Here is a 24,399-nt window from a genome sequence, read left to right as displayed (position 1 = left end):
ATTTCAATCTAATCACTGTAGTGTTGACCGTCTACTGGTACTATACTTGGTATTGTTAGTGTCAATGTTTGCATCGATCCACCCACCTGTGTTCACGTTCAAGACCTATGGCAAGACAAATTTGCAGGACACAGGTAGAACATGCACTATCACCATATAACCATAGTATTACAAGTATTTCATGTTTTATCTGCCAAAAACCGTATATTGTGTGGTAGAGATGCGCGGTTTGCGGACACAACCGCGGAGTCCGCGGATTATCCGCGGATCGGGCGGATGAAATTAAAAAAACTAAGATTTTATCCGCTCGCGGGTCGGGTCGGGCGGATTAATTTTTTTTTTTTTTTTTTTTTTTTGCGGGTGGCAGTTAAACCAATTCGGAAATATATATACATAGTTAAATGTTGTTACCCACATACGAAAAACGAGCAGGCACCTGCTGCATATGCCACAACAGAAGAAAAAAAAAGAAAACAGATGGACACTTTTACGGAGCGGAGAAGGGACGCCTCGCCGGGGTCCGGGACCGAGGCCCCTTCCCCCGAGAGGGCCCCACCGGGAGCCGTAGCTGAGGCGATCCGCGAGAAGGGCCCGACGCACGTCCAGGGTCACTACCGCGCCCACCGCACCGACACCCCGCCTCGTCCGCTTTCGCCGCGGCCGGCGTCACGCGCAGCAGGTAAGCAGCTTACCTGCCCGCCACCCCCGTGGCCGGGGGCTCGTAACATGGGTCACTCCGCGCGCTCCGCCCGCGCAGCTTACCTGCTTGCCACCCCTGTTGCCCGGGGCGCGTAACAGGGGTCACTCCGCGCGTAGTGCGCTCATGAAAGGGGTGGGGCTCACCCTGGTTGATATAGAGAGCAGGACGGTGGCCATGGAAGTTGGAACCCGCTAAGGAGTGTGTAACAACCCACCTGCCGAATCAACTAGCCCTGAAAATGGATGGCGCTGGAGCGTTGGGCCCATACCTGGCTGTCGCCGGCAGCGAGATGCGCTTGGAGGTGCGCTCAGCGCGGCTCCCATATGATTGCGCACTGGTGTGCGTCTGGGTCGTGACAGCGTGGCACACGAATGTCTGTGCATTGGATCATTCTCCTTTCTTTAACAGGCAAAAGCTTTATAACCTCACCATACCTGCCAACTTTTAAATCAGAAAAACCTAGTAGCCAGGGTCCAAGGGCCGCAGGCCCCGGTAGGTCCAGGACAAAGTCCTGGTGGAGGGTTCAGGGCTTCGCCCCCCGACGCAAAATGATTATTAGCATTCAGACAGGTTAAAATGTTGCTAAAACCATCACTTTTCTATCAGTCACAGTGACTTTTCAAAACAAAAATATTACAGCAAAAATCATATGGGTTGATTGACATGTTATTTCTGTAAGCTAACTTCAATAGTTTGAAATTATTTTGACAGTTAATGCCAGTTATCCTGTCAACCTTTCACAAGACTTCAATTTGTTAATTGAAAGTATAAATAGTATAAACACTTTTTACAGTATGTCGTGCTGTGAAATACAGCCGACAGGATTGCGCATGCATGGTGCAGGAGAACAAAGGACTTCTTTCATTTAAGGTTTGTGATAAACCATCAAACTCATTCGTTAAAAGGACTCTATAGTAATATAAAGCGAATTTTTCTGGACATTATCATGCAAGAAAAGTTTATTTTTGGGATCGCGATCACCGCGTAATGATTTTTAAAGGTTGCATTACATTATTAACTGTCCCATGTGATCAGCCAGTGCGATTGGAAGTCCATGCTCAATTATTGCCTCCGTAAATAAAACTTCGGCATTTATCACATCCAAAGAATCTGTTTGGGCGACGAAAAACGTTGAAAGTTTTCCACTTGTATCGCTAGCAACGGCATTAGACTTGTGTTTTTTTGTCCCAACGTGGTCTTTTACATCGCTAATTCCTCCGTGTCCGATCGAAAAATCTTGTCTGCACAAGGTGCAATTCGCGTAGTTTTCACCCTTTTTAATTTTTTTTTATTAATATTAGATATATAACAACGGGCGGATAGTGGGCGGGTGCAGTTCTGATCAAACGTTACATCGGGTGGATGGCGGATGGTTGACGACTTTCTGACGCGGTTGCGGATGAAATAATTGCCTATCCGCGCATCTCTATTGTGTGGCTATTTTATTTTAGTTATTTAAAAAATATATAACTTGGTTAAAAGTACAAAATAATTGCTTTTTGAGCACATTAAACCATAGGTGTCAAACTCATTTTAGCTCAGGGGCCACATGGTGGAAAATCTATTTCCAAGTGGGCCGGACGTGTGAAATCATGGCATGATAACTTCGAAATAAAGAACATTTCATATTGTTTTACTTTGGCAAAAAAATAGAACAAGCTCATTCTGAAAATGTACAAATCACAAATAATCCTCTTGACGGAACACTTCAAGTTAGTTGAAAATTCCGAGGAAAAAAATGCATTTAGTTTCGAAAACACAATAAACTTACACTTTGTCTCGGTGCATCTACAAAGCCATCAAAACTAAGTCACAGCCTGTCTGGGATTGAAAAGATGAAATAATAAAGAGATAAAAACTCTTAAATACCTCATTTGTCATATCCACGTATTAATCTTGTGCGAGTTCAACAAACCCTACAAACGGAGGTAGAAACTATTCAGGAGGTTTGAGTTACACTCTGTGTTCACTTTTCTCTTTTTCAACAGAGACATTTTGGGGCTATTGGGTGCCAAATAACGACATGTTCGAAGCAGAAGAAACGTAAAAACCGGCCGTTTTACGTTTCATTATAATTAAGGGGGAAGAACCGCAACCACGCTTTGCTGTGTACCTCCTGCTTGGCCTCGGTATAAACCATTTGCTTGCCTAACAGAATTGCTATTGCGACATCCAGTGGCCACATGTAAAAACAGCAGTTTCTTTCATCAAAAAACAGCTAATCTTTATACTTAGCAAACCCATCTCGCGGGACGGATAAACCTGCTCGCGGGCCTGATCCGGCCCACGGGCTGTACGTTTGACACCAGTGCATTAAACAATACCACGATAAAATTAATAACTGTTATCATTTTGGTCACAATAACTTTATTTAGCCATTTTATTTATTGCTTTGGTTGTGTATAGAGATGTCCGATATTATCGGCCGATAAATGCTTTAAAATGTAATATCGGAAATTATCGGTATCGGTTTCAAAATTATCGGGATCGGTTTCAAAAAGTAAAGTTCATGACTTTTTCAAATGCCGCTGTATATACGGACGTAGGGAGGAGTACAGAGCGCCAATAAACCTTAAAGGCACTGCCTTTGCGTGCCGGCCCAGTCACATAATATCTACGTCTTTTCACACACACAAGTGAATGCAATCATACTTAATCAAAAGCCATACAGATCAGACTGAGGGTGGCCGTATAAACAACTTTAACACTGTTACAAATATGCGCCACACTGTGAACCCACACCAAACAAGAATGACAAACACATTTCGGGAGAACATCCGCACCGTAACACAACATAAACACAACAGAACAAATACCCAGAACCCCTTGCAGCACTAACTCTTCCGGGACGCTACAATATACACCCCCCGCTAACCCCTAACCCCAACCCCGCCCACCTCAACCTCCTCATGCTCTCAAATTCCAAGCTGCTGTTTTGAGGCATGTTAAAAAAAATAATGCACTTTGTGACTTCAATAACAAATATGGCAGTGCCATGTTGGCATTTTTTTCCATAACTTGAGTTGATTGATTTTGGAAAACCTTGTTACTGTCAAGCTTGGTAAAAAGGATAGGACTCAGATGCAGAGTAGGGAACTTTGACAGGCTTTTATTTTGACAGCTTCCTTTCACCTCCAAAGTCAAGGAATTACAATATCTATATTAACCAAAAAACTAATCGGCGAAAAAGGTTCCAAAAAATAGGAACAACCGAAAATCACTCCGAACGGAGGAAAACACAAAAGCAAAGACAAACTATAATTGGCGCCGTATATGCTATAAAATGTATTAACAAAAATCGCTCCAACAGGAGGAAGAAACAACAGCTATGAAAAATTCTACACTATCTAATCTAATAAAGTTTAACAAAAATTGTCACTCAAAAATTTGAGGAAAGAATGAAAAATAACTGATAACTCACCACTTCGGCTGAATAAACTGAATAACAAAACAATCACTCTGCTAAGGAGGAAGAAAGGAAAACTCAAAATAGCAACGAAGGGATTCAGGATCAAGGAACATAAGCACGAGACGAGGCAAGGTAAGGCAAGGCATGGACATGGATGCTAGAGAGCACGAATAAACGAGACAATCTGGCACAGAACAAAGGGAGGAGTGGGCTTATAAAACACATGAGTGTAATAGGGAACAGGTGGAAACAATCAGGGAACAGGGATGACGTCAGACTGATGACACAAAAGGAAGGGCAAGTGACCTGAAACGAGAGGAGAGTTACTTTTCAAACTAAAACATGCAAATCACAAGACAGAAAAACCAAGACAAGACATCCCTCACCGCGGTGTGATAGTTACATTGTTTAATGCATCACAACAAAATTAGGCATAATAATGTGTTAATTCCACGACTGTATATATCGGTATCGGTAATTAAGAGTTGGACAATATCGGAATATCGGATATCGGCAGAAAAGCCATTATCGGACATCTTTAGTTGTGTATATTTGAGGGTCCCCGATCCTCTCCTTTACAGAGACGGAACATACTTTTTTAAGTGTATTTGGCTTACAGAATGTTTATATGTATTTTTTTTTTTACTTATTCGTTAGTTTTATTTAACTTGGTATTTAAAAGTTTACATTTCAGTTATATTTCAAAACAGAGGAGAAATACAAGAAAAGGGTATACTTGCAATATTATTATGTATTATCATTAGATCAGTGGTTCATTTGGTCTCCAAAAAATAATTGTTGGCAATAATTTGTAGGTCAGAATATTGTCGGGCAAAATTGTTATTGACCCAGGCCTAATTGCATGTGTTTGTATGTATATTGACAATTAAGAATCTTTGAAGTATAAATGATGTACAATAGAATAGTATAGGATATAATATATATATAATAATAATATATATAAATATATATATATATAATATATAAATATATAAATATATAAATATATATATATAATATATAATAATATATAATATATATATATATATATATAATATATAATAAATATATATAATATATAAATATATATAAATAATAATATATAATATAATAGGATATACATGTGGCCTGTAATATAGATTGAAATTCAAACTCAATCCCGATCATGCATGTTGATGACACACTCTAGCCGCGTCCCACGCAATTGACAGCGACATTGGCAAACATGCACACATGCGCATCCGAGCTGGCTGAATTGCAATGGCTACTCCACGGTTAATTGCACAAATGCTGACAGTAGAAAGCACAGGAAAGACTGCATAATAACCCACAAAGGGAAACTGAAGACGTGTCATTTAACGAATGTGATCCATAAGGTGGCCGTTTCACGCATAACACAAAAAAAATCCTCCTTTTCCTTTTCAGATTCGTGCCAGGTCAAGGTGTGGTTCTGTACCCCCAGATTGGCGATAAATTGGACATTGTGTGCCCGCGTGTGGATGGCGGGGTGAGAGATGGAGTGGAGTATTACAAGGTGTACATGGTGCCCAGGGAGCAGCTGGAGAGCTGCACCATTACCAAGGCTGACACGCCTCTCCTCAACTGCGACAAGCCGGACCAGGACGTCAAGTTCACGCTCAAGTTTCAGGAGTTTAGTCCCAACCTTTGGGGCTTGGAGTTCTTCAGGGGGAAAGATTATTACATCATCTGTAAGTACCAATTTTGCCCCACTAATTTGCGTAAAAAGCTTTGATCTGTTTTAAAAAAAATGTGTGTAAGGAACCTACATGTATGTTGAGAATTATAAGGAACAGTTGTCTGTTGCTTCTTTTTGTCGTTATTCTTAATGTCACAAACAAAACTGAATGATTTTAGATGGCTGCACCTGCTGCTCGGTGAGAAGAGCACTTGTTGACTCTTCACTAGATTTGTTGCTAGGCACGTTTTTGAATAGATGTCTAGGTTGCTTCAATTACCTGTAAAATATTACAAGTGCCAAAAAAAAGTTTAATAATAAAAAAATCAAAAAATCTAAATTGCGGTTCTTTTTTATTATGACTAAATCGATTGAAAATAATCAAGATTAGATTTAATTTTTTTTTTTTTTTTGTCCGCGCTTACCTACCGTGCATCTATTAGGGATAGGTATCGAATTCTGTCATTACTACCAGGTTTCTATTCACGTAAAATCAAACGATACCATATTTCGCTGCCTTTGTTGCATGTGACATTACGTCCATTTGCAGACTCCACAATGGCTCAAACACTTGGGAGGAAACAACCCTCAAGCAGCACTCACAACAGACTCACACTGATGAGTACACTGTAAAAAAAAAAAAGTTGAGAAAACGCAAATTTTCAAGGCATCATGGTGCAACAAGATTTTTGCGTTTTCTCAACTTTTGACTACTGCTGGCCAGACACTGTTTTGGTAGTTAAACATAGTGAAACCTTATTTTTGAGTCTGACTAACTTGAAAACTATAACTAGTCCAACAATTGCAAATCGTATTTCACTATTTAGCAGTAGTCAAAAGTTGAGAAAACGCAAAAATCTTGTTGCATCATGTTGCCTTGAAAATTTGCGTTTTCTCAACTTTCCATTTTTTTTACAGTGTATCAGTCATTTTTAAATGGCGATTTCAACACCTCCAAATTTAGTAATAAAAACTACAACTAAGATGCACGTTACAATCAAACAGCCGGTGTGCAGTAAGTACAATACTTAGAATATAAACACTTTGCAGGGCTCAACAAAAGACTAGATTCAGTTTAATGGCAAAGACTACTTCTTAGCTTGGCAACACGTTATAGCCATATACACTACTACCATCTAACATTTTGGAATTGCAACTGATGCAGTCTACTGTATAATACTTGCAAATGAAACTCAGGAATGTAAGAAAACAAGATTAAAAAAAAACAGACAGCACAGTTATTATTATTAGCTCACAGTAATTGTTAAGTAAACAAATGACATTTTACTATTAAACAAATACATTTTTTTTTTACACATGAACAAACTCAAATTAACTGAAAATTGGTACCGTTTGAGGACCGCTGTGGAATACAAGCTACCGGAATTTGGTTCCGTACTGGTTTAAAAGTGCAAGGTACCCATCTGTAGCGTCTACGTCATCATCTTTTGTAACCGTTTTTATTGTTTATTTATTAATTACACGATTATTAATTAATTTGAGAACGTGAATATTTATTGTACCACTAAAAATCAACTTTGAATATAGTTTAAAAAACAGATATAAATTGGTAAACCCTAACAAGTAAAATAATAATAATAATAATAATAATACATTTAAATAACTGGCAATATAAAAAAAACAAACAATAAAATTACATTTTTTAGTTTTAATTGTTTTTAATTCCAATTTTACACACATTTTTATCACCATAAAGTGTGTACGTTTTGTGTCAAATACATTTTAAAAAATGTTTGTTAGTTACAGTAAATACAAAAATTCTCACATTAATTGGTGCAATACATCGTCATCATCATCATCATTTCTTTTTATTCCTTTCATGAAAATACATATACAAGCCATATACAGTTGACACTTTCATTGTTTTTTGTTTCTTATACATTTCCATGATCAGAAAGGAGCAGATGGAAGAATACTATTCTTATATTTATCTGCCCCCTTTTTAACACAAATTATTTAGATGACTTTATCACTGTTCCCTCCACCAACACCCGAACTCCAACATACTTTTAATTTTCGTTTAAGCATTTTCAAAATGACACGTTCCAATCAAAATCAAAAATCAGTTTGATATAATTCCAGTTGTTTCTTTTTTTTTTTTTTTTTTTTTTTTTTACATCTTGGGACAATTTTGACCAATACTTTAGGTTAAAGCATAATAACTGTGTAAATGTATCAATAGGTGCTTTAAGTTATGTATGTGTATATTATGTATGTATAAGGTACTTTTTAAAAACCTTTAGACTGGATGTGGCACACCGGGCTATTATTGTGAAGGGGACTTGAGGCTGTAAAAAAAAGAAAAAAGAAGAGAGCGCGGCCGCGACTCTCAAGTTGCGGCTGCTGTCCCTCTGTTTGTACGTTAATGTTATTGATGATGTCGTTCACAACAACACAAGCAGATGAGATGTGTCGCGTGTGTGTATTGTTCTTGTATTGTTTAGCTTTGTAGTTTAGCCCCTCTTTCAAGTGGCCGTCTCTTTAGTGATTGATTAGCGTTGTCCATCCATCCATCCATCTTCTTCCGCTTATCCGAGGTCGGGTCGCGGGGGCAGCAGCCTAAGCAGGGAAGCCCAGACTTCCCTCTCCCCAGCCACTTCGTCCAGCTCCTCCCGGGGGATCCCGAGGCGTTCCCAGGCCAGCCGGGAGACATAATCTTCCCAACGTGTCCTGGGTCTTCCCCGTGGCCTCCTACCGGTCGGACATGCCCTAAACACCTCCTTAGGGAGGCGCTCAGGTGGCATCCTGACCAGATGACCGAACCACCTCATCTGGCTCCTCTCGATGCGGAGGAGCAGCGGCTTTACTTTGAGCTCCCCCCGGATGACAGAGCTTCTCACCCTATCTCTAAGGGAGAGACCCGCCACCCGGCGGAGGAAACTAATTTCGGCCGCTTGTACCCGTGATCTTGTCCTTTCGGTCATAACCCAAAGCTCATGACCATAGGTGAGGATGGGAACGTAGATCGACCGGTAAATTGAGAGCTTTGCCTTCCGGCTCAGCTCCTTCTTCACCACAACGGATCGATACAGCGTCCGCATTACTGAAGACGCCGCACCGATCCGCCTGTCGATCTCACGATCCACTCTTCCCTCACTCGTGAACAAGACTCCGAGGTACTTGAACTCCTCCACTTGGGGCAAGATCTCTTCCCCAACCCGGAGATGGCACTCCACCCTTTTCCGGGCGAGAACCATGGACTCGGACTTGGAGGTGCTGATTCTCATCCCAGTCGCTTCACACTCAGCTGCGAACCGATCCAGTGAGAGCTGAAGATCCTGGCCAGATGAAGCCATCAGGACCAAATCATCTGCAAAAAGCAGAGACCTAATCCTGCAGCCACCAAACCGGATCCCCTCAACGCCTTGACTGCGCCTAGAAATTCTGTCCATAAAAGTTATGAACAGAATCGGTGACAAAGGGCAGCCTTGGCGGAGTCCAACCCTCACCGGAAACGTGTCCGACTTACTGCCGGCAATGCGGACCAAGCTCTGACACTGATCATACAGGGAGCGGACCGCCACAATCAGACAGTCCGAAACCCCATACTCTCTGAGCACTCCCCACAGGACTTCCCGAGGGACACGGTCGAATGCCTTCTCCAAGTCCACAAAGCACATGTAGACTGGTTGGGCAAACTCCCATGCACCCTCAAGGACCCTGCCGAGAGTATAGAGCTGGTCCACAGTTCCACGACCAGGACGAAAACCACACTGTTCCTCCTGAATCCGAGGTTCGACTATCCGGCGTAGCCTCCTCTCCAGTACACCTGAATAGACCTTACCGGGAAGGCTGAGGAGTGTGATCCCACGATAGTTGGAACACACCCTCCGGTTAGCGTTGTGTGAATTAAAAATGAGTATCGATCTACATCTAGTAAACATTGCCTTTTTCCACTCATACGCTCACTCATCCGTTTTGCGCGGCCCATTGATCGTTTTTTTTTTTAGATTATGTTATTTTCATGATCTTGATAAGCCATAATCGAAAACAAAATCCATCCATCCATCCATTTTCTACCGCTTGTCCCTAGGGATGTCCGATTATGGCTTTTCGCCGATATCCGATATTCCGATGTTGTCCAACTCTTTAATTACCGATACCGATATCAACCGATCTATACAGTCGTGGAATTAACACATTATTATGCCTAATTTGGACAACCAGGTATGGTGAAGATGAGGTACTTTAAAAAAAAATTAATAAAATAAAATAAGATAAATAAATTAAAAACATTTTCTTGAATAAAAAAGAAAGTAAAACAATATAAAAACAGTTACATTGAAACTAGTAATTAATGAAAATGAGTAAAATTAACTGTTAAAGGTTAGTACTATTAGTGGACCAGCAGCACGCACAATCATGTGTGCTTACGGACTGTATCCCTTGCAGACTGTATTGATATATATTGATATATAATGTAGGAACCAGAATATTAATAACAGAAAGAAACAACCCTTTTGTGTGAATGAGTGTGAATGAGCATACTTGCCAACCTTGAGACCTCCGATTTCGGGAGGTGGGGGTTGGGGGCGTGGTCGAGGGTGGGGCGGGGCGTGGTTAAGAGGGGAGGAGTATATTGACAGCCAGAATTCACCAAGTCAAGTATTTCATACATACATATATATATATATATATATATATATATATATATATATATATATATATATATATATATATATATATATATATCCTGAAAATGTGAAAACAAAACAGTGTTTAGATAATTGATACTTCAAACTTGCATAAATAAATATTAAGGAATATAACATAACTTGGCTTCTGAGAGCTTCAAAATATAATGAATAAAATGCTAAAGTTGTTGATAAACAAGCAATTATTTTAATAATTAAATATGGTCATTTTAAATGAATTATTATGATAATTTAAAATTAATTATTTCAAATATGTTTATTTTAATGTATAATTCTATGGCTGGATGTAATAAGGAGTCAGAAAAAATACAAATAAAAATACAATTAATTGTTATATAGTAAAAATTTATTTAGTTTTTTTTTTTTTTTAATCAATAAATATATCTATTTTTAGGTAAGATAAACATAATAATACAATGTATCTCTAGTCTGGATGATTTAGTTCTTGTCACCCTGTTGTCCTCCCGTCAATAGGTAGATTTTCGGGAGAATATTTGTCCCGGGAGGTTTTCTGGAGAGGCGCGGAATTTCGGGAGTCTCCCGGAAAATTCGGTAGGGTTGGCAAGTATGGAATGAGTGTAAATGGGGAAGGAAGGTTTTTTGGTTTGGTGCACTAATTGTAAGTGTATCTTGTGTTTTTTATGTTGATTTAATAAAAAAAATAAAAATAAGAATAAAAAAACGATACCGATAATTTCCGATATTACATTTTAACGCATTTATTGGTAGAGATGTCCGATAATATCGGCCTACCAATATTATCGGACATCTCTACTTGTCCCTTTTGGGGTCGCGGGGGGTGCTGGAGCCTATCTCAGCTGCATTCGGGCAGAAGGTGGGGTACACCCTGGACAAGTCGCCACCTCATCGGGCCATCAAAATTTGATTAATTGTCCAGCCCTATTGCTAAGTTAGCAACACTCATCCCTCCTGCTGTGTCTTCTTATTCTCAGGCAGACCAGGTGCGTTTTTAATGGAATATATTTTGCAGATTAACCGTCATTTGCTAACATCCTGAGGGAAGTTTTGACGGGGTTTAGTGAAGACCCCCTGTGTTGTAACACGGGAGACGGACCGAACCATCTGTGTGGCGTAGAGGGGGGGGGGGGCGTCGTAGATAAGACCATCTGTGAGGCTGTGCCACCACCATCTGTGTGCTGTCACTGCAGAGCAGAGCCATATTTCTTACTCTCTGCAAGGAATGGGGAATAAGAAATGTTCGGAGAGGAACATCTCATCTACACGGCAAACCAATGAAAACCATGTTCGAGATCGTCCCGCAGCAACTGGCTCCAGCTACCGCTAATTTCTTCCAAGTACTCGACAACATGTGCGGGGACATATGAAAACCAGCTGCTTCGGAGAAACATGTTCCTAAATGCTTCTGCTTACGATAGTTCAAAAAGCTTGTGATATTTGCATGGCTCGGTGCTGTTGGTCCTCAAGTGCGAAAGTCTGCGGTCCTACAGGTGGGATTTGCATCCGTGCCGAGATAGTGGTGCAAATTCTACACAGTTCAAAAGTTGCTCATAGCCAAAACAAAACAACACTTTCACACATATACTTAGACGGCTGTGCACGTCCACAGAAGCTGAACAAATCATTAGAAATAGTGTGTGTGTGTGTGTGTGAGTGTATGTGTGTGCCGAGACTACAAAGGCTTCTCACTACAAAGACTTCATCTCGATCACCCTCCTCTCACCTCCTCTTCATTTCCCTTCACCCAAGCACTGCAGTTAAATATTAGCCCGTTTTCCGCCGCAGGAACGTTTCTCATTTATCTGGCATTTTTGAAAAACCTCGCCGCATTTACGCCAAAATTACCTGGGTTAAAAAAAAAAAAATACCCCAGGGGCCAAACTTTCCCTGGAAACATAAGTAGAGAGTTAGGGAAAGACAACTTTCTCGGACGGGTTGGAGATAGGACTTTTAGGAGCACTTTTTCACCAGAAGTGGGAAGTTGGGGGTTGTTCTCCGGCCTCGGACTCTGCCAAATAGGTTCTTGGCCTCTAAAGGGCCCGGGTTCCACCAAAAGGTCTGTCAGCCCCTTTAGATGTATCGCACTTCGCTAGATAGAACGGAACCCTGAAGGTCCCAAGTTCTCCCAAAAGGGACTCATCTCTAAACCATACTTGCCAACCTTGAGACCTCAGATTTCGGGAGGTGGGGGGTGGGGGTTGGGGGCGTGGTTAAGAGGGGAGGAGTATATTTACAGCTAGAATTCACCAAGTCAAGTATTTCATATGTATATATATATATATATATATATATATATATATATATATATATATATATATATATATTACATATATATATATATATATATATACATATATATAAATATATACACACAAAACTCTTAGCACACACTTGAAGCCACTTCTTCACAGTTGAAGGCACATTGCTGCGAAACAAAAAAGTTAAAGTAAGACACTTCTTCATATATATATATATATATATATATATATATATATATATACACATATATATAAATATATACACACACATATATACATATATATATACACATATACATAAATATATACACACACATATATATATATATATATATATATATATATATATATATATATATATATATATATATATATATATATATATATATATATATATATATATATATGAAGAAGTGTCTTACTTTAACTTTTTTGTTTCGCAGCAATGTGCCTTCAACTGTGAAGAAGTGGCTTCAAGTGTGTGCTAAGAGTTCTGCTTCATCCACAAACTTTCACTTAAAGATAGATTTTACGAAAAACTACTTTTAATAGCCGGCTCGGTGACTACTATCTATGACAATGTAGGAGACAATAACGGTAAGTAATAACAGTAGTTAAGAAATGTGTGAATTACTTGTCGTCGCAGGTGAAGACTGCAGGTGACAATTAAAACAATGTTAAATCGATTTGTTGTGTAGCTAGCTTACCCTTCTACTGTAAAACAATAGCTACACCATCCTATGGCAAAATAAAGAATGTTTTTCCAAAGAACTACTTCTATTTGGATCAGGGTGTCCTGTTTGGCAGCGTACAAGTACATAATGTAATCTGTTATTACGTTTGCTATGTAGCTCGTAGCATACCTTAAGCCTCTGTTGTTTACAACTCAAAGCAGCCGTGCAGCGGAGTTGTTTACATGATATAGAATAGAAAAGCCTTTTATTGTCAATATACACATGAATATATCCAGGATCTAGCATAAGAAAGTTACACTCAGTAGAAGTTTAACCTTACCCAACTCTATCGTCCGCCCGCATCTTCGCCTCCTTCCCTGGTGCCGACAACGAAGCGTGAGCTGCTGATCTTGCTATATCATCTGGGATTTTGTGTTGTTGTGAAAGTCACTCGAAACAGATGGCGGCTGGCGGTCACCGATGTCAATAGAGCACAAAAAAAGCAAGAAAGTAAAAAAAAAAAATTTTGGAAAAAGCTGACGGGCAGGGGCAAAAGCTCAGCGGCGTGAGGAGGCGTGGTGAGGTGAGGTTCATTTGCATCTAACAACCCCGCCTCTTTTGAAAGGGAGCAAAAGGTGACTCGAAAATAGGTCTGTAAGACAAAATCTATGCAAATTTTTCACCAAAGAACCAACATTAAAATGTTATGTAGACCACAAGGAAGTATTGTAAATGTATAAAACAAATTATGATATGACCCTTTTAAAAGCACTGTAAAATATTGCATTATTTTTGCACATGCCTTGCTTTCATTTTTAAAATCTGTTTTATTCAATTAAATGTATTCTAATTTATTTCATATCGGTGACTTAATTACTTGGTTATACATGTATTTATAACACGCTATTTTGTTAAACTTGTAGGTCACACAAGTATGTAGAAAGAAAAAAGGCATTGTTTTTGAACATTTTCCTTTTTTAAATACTGGTTCAAGCACTGTTTAAGCACCGGCACTGTTTCAAGAGTACATTGCTTTGGTGTCGTTTTATTGTTATTGCTGCTAGTTTGACTGTCCATTTACATAAAAAAAAAAACTTGTACTTACTTTTTATCAGCACTTTGCCTGTCCTTGCTTCTAAATGGACAAACGTTTAACAGTGTTCTTTGTATTTTTAGCAGCCTTACAGCAGCACAGTACATAGATAAACATTTCTAACTAGAGATGTCCGATAATATCGGCCTGCCGATATTATCGGCCGATAAATGCGTTAAAATGTAATATCGGAAATTATCGGTATCGTTTTTTTTATTATCGGTATCATTTTTTTTAATTTTTTTATTTTTTTTAAATTAAATCAACATAAAAAACACAAGATACACTTACAATTAGTGCACCAACCCAAAAAAACTCCCTCCCTTATTTACACTCATTCACACTCATTCACACAAAAGGGTTGTTTCTTTCTGTTATTAATATTCTGGTTCCGACATTATATATCAATATACAGGTAAAAGCCAGTAAATTAGAATATTTTGAAAAACTTGATTTATTTCAGTAATTGCATTCAAAAGGTGTAACTTGTACATTATATTTATTCATTGCACACAGACTGATGCATTCAAATGTTTATTTCATTTAATTTTGATGATTTGAAGTGGCAACAAATGAAAATCCAAAATTCCGTGTGTCACAAAATTAGAATATTACTTAAGGCTAATACAAAAAAGGGATTTTTAGAAATGTTGGCCAACTGAAAAGTATGAAAATGAAAAATATGAGCATGTACAATACTCAATACTTGGTTGGAGCTCCTTTTGCCTCAATTACTGCGTTAATGCGGCGTGGCATGGAGTCGATGAGTTTCTGGCACTGCTCAGGTGTTATGAGAGCCCAGGTTGCTCTGATAGTGGCCTTCAACTCTTCTGCGTTTTTGGGTCTGGCATTCTGCATCTTCCTTTTCACAATACCCCACAGATTTTCTATGGGGCTAAGGTCAGGGGAGTTGGCGGGCCAATTTAGAACAGAAATACCATGGTCCGTAAACCAGGCACGGGTAGATTTTACGCTGTGTGCAGGCGCCAAGTCCTGTTGGAACTTGAAATCTCCATCTCCATAGAGCAGGTCAGCAGCAGGAAGCATGAAGTGCTCTAAAACTTGCTGGTAGACGGCTGCGTTGACCCTGGATCTCAGGAAACAGAGTGGACCGACACCAGCAGATGACATGCCACCCCAAACCATCACTGATGGTGGAAACTTTACACTAGACTTCAGGCAACGTGGATCCTGTGCCTCTCCTGTCTTCCTCCAGACTCTGGGACCTCGATTTCCAAAGGAAATGCAAAATTTGCATGATTGGGTGATGGTTTGGGGTGGCATGTCATCTGCTGGTGTCGGTCCACTCTGTTTCCTGAGATCCAGGGTCAACGCAGCCGTCTACCAGCAAGTTTTAGAGCACTTCATGCTTCCTGCTGCTGACCTGCTCTATGGAGATGGAGATTTCAAGTTCCAACAGGACTTGGCGCCTGCACACAGCGCAAAATCTACCCGTGCCTGGTTTACGGACCATGGTATTTCTGTTCTAAATTGGCCCGCCAACTCCCCTGACCTTAGCCCCATAGAAAATCTGTGGGGTATTGTGAAAAGGAAGATGCAGAATGCCAGACCCAAAAACGCAGAAGAGTTGAAGGCCACTATCAGAGCAACCTGGGCTCTCATAACACCTGAGCAGTGCCAGAAACTCATCGACTCCATGCCACGCCGCATTAACGCAGTAATTGAGGCAAAAGGAGCTCCAACCAAGTATTGAGTATTGTACATGCTCATATTTTTCATTTTCATACTTTTCAGTTGGCCAACATTTCTAAAAATCCCTTTTTTGTATTAGCCTTAAGTAATATTCTAATTTTGTGACACACGGAATTTTGGATTTTCATTTGTTGCCACTTCAAATCATCAAAATTAAATGAAATAAACATTTGAATGCATCAGTCTGTGTGCAATGAATAAATATAATGTACAAGTTACACCTTTTGAATGCAATTACTGAAATAAATCAAGTTTTTCAAAATATTCTAATTTACTGGCTTTTACCTGTATATCAATACAGTCTGCAAGGGATACAGTCCGTAAGCACACATGATTGCGCGTGCTGCTGGTCCACTAATAGTACTAACCTTTAACAGTTAATTTTTCTCATTTTCATTAATTACTAGTTTCTATGTAACTGTTTTTGTATTGTTTTACTTTATTTTTTATTCAAGAAAATGTTTTTAATTTATTTATCTTATTTTATTTATTTTATTTTTTTTTAAAGTACCTTATCTTCACCATACCTGGTTGTCCAAATTAGGTATAATAATGTGTTCATTCCACGACTGTATACATCAGTTGATATCGGTATCGGTAATTAAAGAGTTGGACAATATTGGAATATCGGATATCGGCCAAAAGCCATTATCGGACATCCCTATTTCTAACACATGCCTTATTGCATGCTAATTTTTAAAAGCAGACAGTTAAATGAGAGCCACAGAAAAGGCGTACTTTCATAATCCCATTAGTCAACTAATCATTAAAATAGTCGTTGATTAGTCGACTATCAAAATAGTTGTTAGTTGGAGTCTTAATTGTGTTGTTGTTGTTAGTGTTGAAAGACCAGAAATTCACTTATGTTCCGCTGCAATTGTTGGCAGGTATGCGTTTTTTGGTCCCATGTACAAAAGTGTCAAGTTATTTTCAAATATGCATTTAGCATGATCAATGTAGTACGTATGTGACATCGCATATATTTGACATTAAAGTGTAGTATTTTAGGGGGGGAAAAATGGATGTGTTCCACATCATTTCCCCTCAGAATAGACTGATCTAGGTTCTTATGGGTTAAAAAGCTGAAGCTATTTTAGAGTGAGTACCATTTTTCTGTTACCGTATTTTCCGCACTATAAGGCGCACCGGATTATTAGCCGCACCTTCAATGAATTACATATTTCATAACTTTGTCCACCAATAAGCCGCCCCGGATTATAAGCCGCGCCTACGCTGCGCTAAAGGGAATGTCAAAAAAACAGTCAGATAGTTCAGTCAAACTTTAATAATATATTGAAAACCAGCGTTCTAACAACTCTGTCCCAAAATGTACGCAAATGTGCAATCACAAACATAGTAAAATTCAAAATGGTGTAGAGCAATAGCAACATAATGTTGCTCGAACGTTAATGTCACAACACACAAAATAAACATAGCGCTCACCTTCTGAAGTTATTCTTCATTCGTAAATCCTTCGAATTCTTCGTCTTCGGTGTCCGAATTGAAAAGTTGCGCAAGCGTGGGATCCAAAAATGGCCGGCTCCGTCTCGTCGAAGTCATCGGATTCAGTGTCGCTGTTGTTGTGCAGCAGTTCTGTGAATCCTGCCTTCCGGAAAGCTCGGACCACAGTTGTGACCGAAATATCTGCCCAGGCATTTACGATCCACTGGCAAATGTTGGCGTATGTCGTCCGGCGCTGTCTGCCCGTCTTAGTGAAGGTGTGTTCGCCTTCGGAGCTGTGTGAAAAAAGCCACCTGGCCTCTTCGCGTAAACTTCCCTTAACCACTCGCTCATCTTTTCTTCATCCATCCATCCCTTCGAGTTAGCTTTTATGATGACGCCGGCTGGAAAGGTCTCTTTTGGCAAGGTCTTCCTTTTGAATATCACCATGGGTGGAAGTTAGCATGGCAAGCTAGAACCACAGTGAAGGATGACTTCTCATTCCCTGTGGTGCGAATATTCACCGTACGTGCTCCCGTTCCACAGTGCGGTTCACAGGAATATCAGTTGCTGTGAAATACGGTAGTAATCCGTGTGCGGATGGAGAGATTGCGTCTTTTTATGAACCGGATCGCTTAGTAGGAGCCATTTTGTGGTCTTTACAGATGTAAACAGGAAATGAAACGTACGGTGATATCCGCGCGTTTTTTCTTCTTCTTCCGGGGGCGGGCGGTAGCTTACAGTAGAAGAAGAAGCGCTTCCTGTTCTATGGGGGCGGGTGCTTACCTTGGCGGTTGCTTGCGTAGAAGAAGAAGCGCTTCCTGTTCTACCGGGAAAAAAGATGGCGGCTGTTTACCGAAGTTGCGAGATCGAAACTTTATGAAAATGAATCGTAATAAAGCGCACCGGGTTATAAGGCGCACTGTTAGCTTTTGAGAAAATTTGTGGTTTTTAGGTGCGCCTTATAGTGCGGAAAATACGGTAATTTGTTTTTGTCTCAGTTCTGCAGCTGAGCAAGTGAAGCTCAAATAAAGCAGAAAAAAGCCCCGGTATGGGCGTAGTCCAAAGCAGTATGTTCTGCATAACAGAGACGCTTGATATTACAAAGATCCAGATGGAAAAAGGTGAATTTTCGGTCTGGGTGCATGTGTGAACGTCCCTTCCCTGTGACTCATACATAAGGTCTGCTGCAAGGATGTGATTAGTCTTTTGGAGTGAGCACTTGATACATAATTAATTAACCAGCGTTTAATCCTCCGTGTCCTCTCACCATTTCCATGGAACCCACATCAATTCGACAAATCTGGGTCTCAACCAATTGGATTAGTGCTGCTTTATATTGATAAGCGTACAAAGGCGAGACTTACATTTCATGGATAGATCCACACCAGAGAGTCAAACATTCGTGTGAATGCAGTATTTCGTTTATTCTTAACATACTATTGCAAGGACTGATGTTTGTGTGTGTGTGAGGCGTCTATTTGACACGCGTTGGGTTGCATCCGTCCGACAGGCAGCTTTATGTCCGCAGATATTTCTGTCAGTGGATGCGTTTGTCACAAATGCCCGCATGCATGTGGTTGCAGAGAGGCTGAGCGCGATGCCGCGGTCGAGAGCAAATGAGTTTGATGTGATTGTTTGCGGCAGCGTGGCCCGAAGATGAGGGCCTTGTGTTCAAGAAGATTACATGAGCCAAAGAAGGGAGCAATGAACGACGGATCAAAGCAGACAGAAGAAATGGACAGTTACTGGGGTGGAGAAGGACGGGAGGGTAAAGAGTAAAAAAATAACGTTTTACCTCCACTCATAATGAGCATGACTGCCAGCAACCTTAATGATTTATGTGAATGTTCTTTTCCAGGGTGGGTAATTCATTTAAACCTATTCACTGGTTCCCAAAAACAAGAATTAATGAATGGTCATTTACACAGGGTCAGAATTATACATACAATGTCAAATATATACTGTGTATTCACCGGAGCTCTTGTAAAAAGAGCTCAGCAGCGCATGCACTTTTTGCGTCGGATGAAAAGAGCACAGCTCCCTCCCCCCATTCTCAGCACATTCTACAGAGGCACTATAGAGAGACACTGCATCTCTGTCTGGACTGGAGCCTGCAATGCCTCAGACTGGAAGTCTCTCCAGAGAGTGGTGAGGACGGCGGAAAAGATCATCAGGACTCCTCTTCCTCCTATCCAGGAGATGGCAAAAAGCCGCTGCCTGACCAGGGCTCAGAAAATCTGCAGAGACTCCTCCCACCCCCACCAAGGACTGTTTTCACTGCTGGACTCTAGAAAGAGGTTCCGCAGCCTCCGAAGCAGAACCTCCAGGTTCTGTAACAGCTTCTTCCCTCAAGCCGTAAGACTCTTGGACGCATCATAATTAAATCATCCCCTCAACTCCCCCCAAAATGGATTAACTCGCTGGAATAAAACAGACAATATAACATACTTCCATAAACGTGGACGCATGTGAAAAAGTGCAATATATTTATCTGTACAGTAATCTATTTATTTATTTATTTATATATTTATTTATTTTATATACTGTATATATTTATGTATATTTATTTATTTATATATGCACCGTATTGCTTTTTTATCCTGCACTACCATGAACTTATGTAACAAAATTTCGTTCTTATCTGTGCTGTAAAGTTCAAATTTGAATGACAATAAAAAGGAAGTCTAAGTCTAAGTCTAAGCCTAAATCTTATAGTACGTGTTGCAGAATGTTCCAGAATGTCTGAAGTTGACAACGTTAAAGGGGAACTGCACTGTTTTGGGAATTGTGTCTACAATTCACAATCCTTATGGGACACAAAAGCATTTTATGTATTCTAACTGGTAAATATACGTAAAGCCTATGGGAGTCAGGGAGTCATTACGTTTATTGCGACCATAAAACCCAATAAATAACCATTCAAAATCATCAACAATACTCCATATGTAATTTGTGACCTAAATATTAACCAAGTATGACCGATATTATCATTAAAAGCGCAAACATTAAGGACCTACATTTAGCGGCACATTGTTTAGACAGAAGCAGCTTTCTTATGCTGCTTTAATGACATCATTAGCTGGTGAGCTGCTTTCTCGCCACAGAGCTCCTGAAAGTTTATTCGAGACCAGTGGTTCTTAACCTTGTTGGAGGTACCGAACCCCACCAGTTTCATATGCGCATTCACCGAACCCTTCTTTAGTGAAAAATAAAATGTTTTTGTTCCCAATGTTGGGAGAGTGGCTGTGCCAGCAACCTGAGGGTTCCTGGTTCGATCCCCACCTTCTACCAACCTTGCCACTTCCGTTGTGTCCTTGAGCAAGACACTTCACCCTTGCTCCTGATGGGTCGTGGTTAGGTCCTTGCATGGCAGCTCCCGCCATCAGTGTGTGAATGGGTGAATGTGGAAATAGTGTTAAAGCGCTTTGAGTACCTTGAAGGTAGAAAAGCGCTATACAAGTATAACCCATTTACCATTTCATTTCAAATTCAAGACAAAGATATATGTTTTTGGTAACACTTTAGTATGTGGAACATATTCTAAGTAACAAAGACTTAATTTACAGTTTTTTGGACACTAGGGGAACATATTCTAAGTAACAAAGACTTAATTTAGAGTTATTTGGTTAGGGTTAGAGGGTTAGGGTTATAATAAGGCCATGCTGAATAAGGCATTAAAGGCCTACTGAAATGCGATTTTCTTATTTAAACGGGGATAGCAGGTCCATTCTATGTGTCATACTTGATCATTTCGCGATATTGCCATATTTTTGCTGAAAGGATTTAGTAGAGAACATCGACGATAAAGTTCGCAACTTTTGGTCCCTGATAAAAAAGCCTTGCCTGTACCAGAAGTAGCAGACGATATGCGCGTAACGTCACCGGTTGTGGAGCTCCTCACATCCGCACATTGTTTACAATCATGGCCACCAGCAACGAGAGCGATTCGGACCGAGAAAGCGACGAATTCCCCAATAATTTGAGCGAGGATGAAAGATTCGTGGATGAGGAAAGTGAGAGTGAAGGACTAGAGGGCAGTGGGAGCGATTCAGATAGGGAAGATGCTGTGAGAGGCGGGTGGGACCTGATATTCAGCTGGGAATGACTAAAACAGTAAATAAACACAAGACATATATATACTCTATTAGCCACAACACAACCAGGCTTATATTTAATATGCCACAAATAAATCCCGCATAACAAGCACCTCCCCCCTCCCGTCCATATAACCCGCCAATACAACTCAAACACCTGCACAACACACTCAATCCCACAGCCCAAAGTACCGTTCACCTCCCCAAAGTTCATACAGCACATATATTTCCCCAAAGTCTCCAAAGTTACGTACGTGACATGCACATAGCGGCACGCACGTAAGGGCAAGCGATCAAATGTTTGGAAGCCGCAGCTGCATACTCACGGCACCATGTCTGCGTATCCATCTCAAAGTCCTCCTGGTAAGAGTCTCTGTTGTCCTAGTTCTCCACAGGCCAATGGTAAAGCTTGACTGTCATCTTTCGGGAATGTAAACAATGAAACACCGGCTGTGTTTGTGTTGCTGCAGTCGGCCGCAATACACCGCTTCCCACCTACAGCTTTCTTCTTTGCTGTCTCCATTGTTCATTGAACAAATTGCAAAAGATTCACCAACACAGATGTCCAGAATACTGTAGAATTTTGCGATGAAAACAGACGACTTAATAGCTGGCCACCATGCTGTCCCAAAATGTCCTCTACAATCCGTGACGTCACGCGCTGACGTCATCATACCGAGACGTTTTCAGCAGGATATTTCGGCGCGAAATTTAAAATTGCACTTTAGTAAGCTAACCCGGCCGTATTGGCATGTGTTGCAATGTTAAGATTTCATCATTGATATATAAACTATCAGACTGCGTGGTCGGTAGTAGTGGGTTTCAGTAGGCCTTTAATAAGTACTTAATAATGACTAGTTAACAGCCAATATGTTACTAATTTGCATGTTAATAAGCAACTAGTTAATGGTGAATATGTTCCCCATACTAAAGTGTTACCATGTTTTTTTACTGGTGCACAAAATGAACTGTGCATGAACATCACCTTGTTCAAATAACAAAATCAACCCAGTGCATAAACTCACAACAAATTCCACACCTGCAAACCAGTGTGACTTCTGCTGTTGCCGTATCCGTAATACGCCGATAGGGAGAAGTTGTTTTTTACATGATGAGTCGGGTGTGTTTTGACCTCCGCCGAACCCCTGAGCCCGACTCACCGAACCCCTAGGGTTCGATCGAACCCAGGTTAAGAACCACTGTTCTAGATCATAAATCATGCCCTCACCTGGATAGTAAAATGATGTGGACACAAACTAAGAAGTTGGTACACTTTCAATCAATCAATCAATCAATCTTTATTTATATAGACCTAAATCACAAGTGTCTCAAAGGGCTGCACAAGCCACAACGACATCCTCGGTACAAAGCCCACATACGGGCAAGGAAAAACTCACCCCAGTGGGACGTCGATGTGAATGACTATGAGAAACCTTGGAGAGGACCGCATATGTGGGTAACCCCCCCCCTCTAGGGGAGACCGAAAGCAATGGATGTCGAGTGGGTCTGACATAATATTGTGAGAGTCCAGTCCATAGTGGATCCAACATAATAGTAAGAGTCCAGTCCATAGTGGGGCCAGCAGGACACCATCCCGAGCGGAGACGGGTCAGCAGCGTAGAGATGTTCCCAGCCGATGCACAGGCGAGCGGTCCACCCCGGGTCCCGACTCTGGACAGCCAGCACTTCATCCATGGCCACCGGACCTGTGCCCCCCCCCCTCAAGGAAAAGGGGAGCAGAGGAGAAAAGAAAAGAAACGGCAGATCAACTGGTCTAACAGGGGGGCTATTTAAAGGCTAGAGTATACAAATGAGTTTTAAGATGGGACTTAAATGCTTCTACTGAGGTAGCATCTCTAATTGTTACCGGGAGGGCATTCCATAGTACTGGAGCCCCAATAGAAAACGCTCTATAGCCCGCAGACTTTTTTTGGGCTCTGGGAATCACTAATAAGCCGGAGTTCTTTGAACGCAGATTTCTTGCCGGGACATATGGTACAATGCAATCGACAAGATAGGACGGAGCTAGACCGTGTAGTATTTTATACGTAAGTAGTAAAACCTTAAAGTCACATCTTAAGTGCACAGGAAGCCAGTGCAGGTGAGCCAGTATAGGCGTAATATGATCAAACTTTCTTGTTCTTGTCAAAAGTCTAGCAGCCGCATTTTGTACCAACTGTAATTTTTTTAATGCTAGACATAGGGAGACCCGAAAATAATACGTTACAGTAGTCGAGACGAGACGTAACGAACACATGAATAATGATCTCAGCGTCGCTAGTGGATAAAATAGAACAAATTTTAGCGATATTACGGAGATGAAAGAAGGCCGTTTTAGTAACACTCTTAATGTGTGATTCAAACGAGAGAGTTGGGTCGAAGATAATACCCAGATTCTTTACTGATTCGCCTTGTGTAATTGTTTGGTTGTCAAATGTTAAGGTGGTATTATTAAATAAATGTCGGTGTTTAGCAGGACCGATAATCAGCATTTCCGTTTTCTTGGCGTTGAGTTGCAAGAAGTTAGCGGACATCCATTGTTTAATTTCATTAAGACACGCCTCCAGCTGACTACAATCCGGCGTGTTGGTCAGCTTTAGGGGCATGTAGAGTTGGGTGTCATCAGCATAGCAATGAAAGCTAACACCGTATTTGCGTATGATG

The 24,399-nt window shown here is 40.5% G+C and overlaps 1 protein-coding gene across 1 annotated transcript in view; it reads left to right on the top strand.

The window, feature by feature from the left end:
* efnb2a (ephrin-B2a) overlaps positions 1 to 24,399 on the top strand; it is a 104,100-nt gene that overhangs the window by 32,707 nt on the left and 46,994 nt on the right. Inside the window, exon 2 of the mRNA XM_061926296.2 lies at positions 5,535 to 5,818. Coding sequence (XP_061782280.1) covers positions 5,535 to 5,818 — 284 coding nt within the window. The remainder of the gene's footprint in view (positions 1 to 5,534; positions 5,819 to 24,399) is intronic.

Source organism: Nerophis lumbriciformis, linkage group LG31 (assembly GCF_033978685.3).
Source record: "Nerophis lumbriciformis linkage group LG31, RoL_Nlum_v2.1, whole genome shotgun sequence".
NCBI lineage: Eukaryota > Metazoa > Chordata > Actinopteri > Syngnathiformes > Syngnathidae > Nerophis > Nerophis lumbriciformis.
This window is presented reverse-complemented; position numbering and strand designations above follow the sequence as displayed.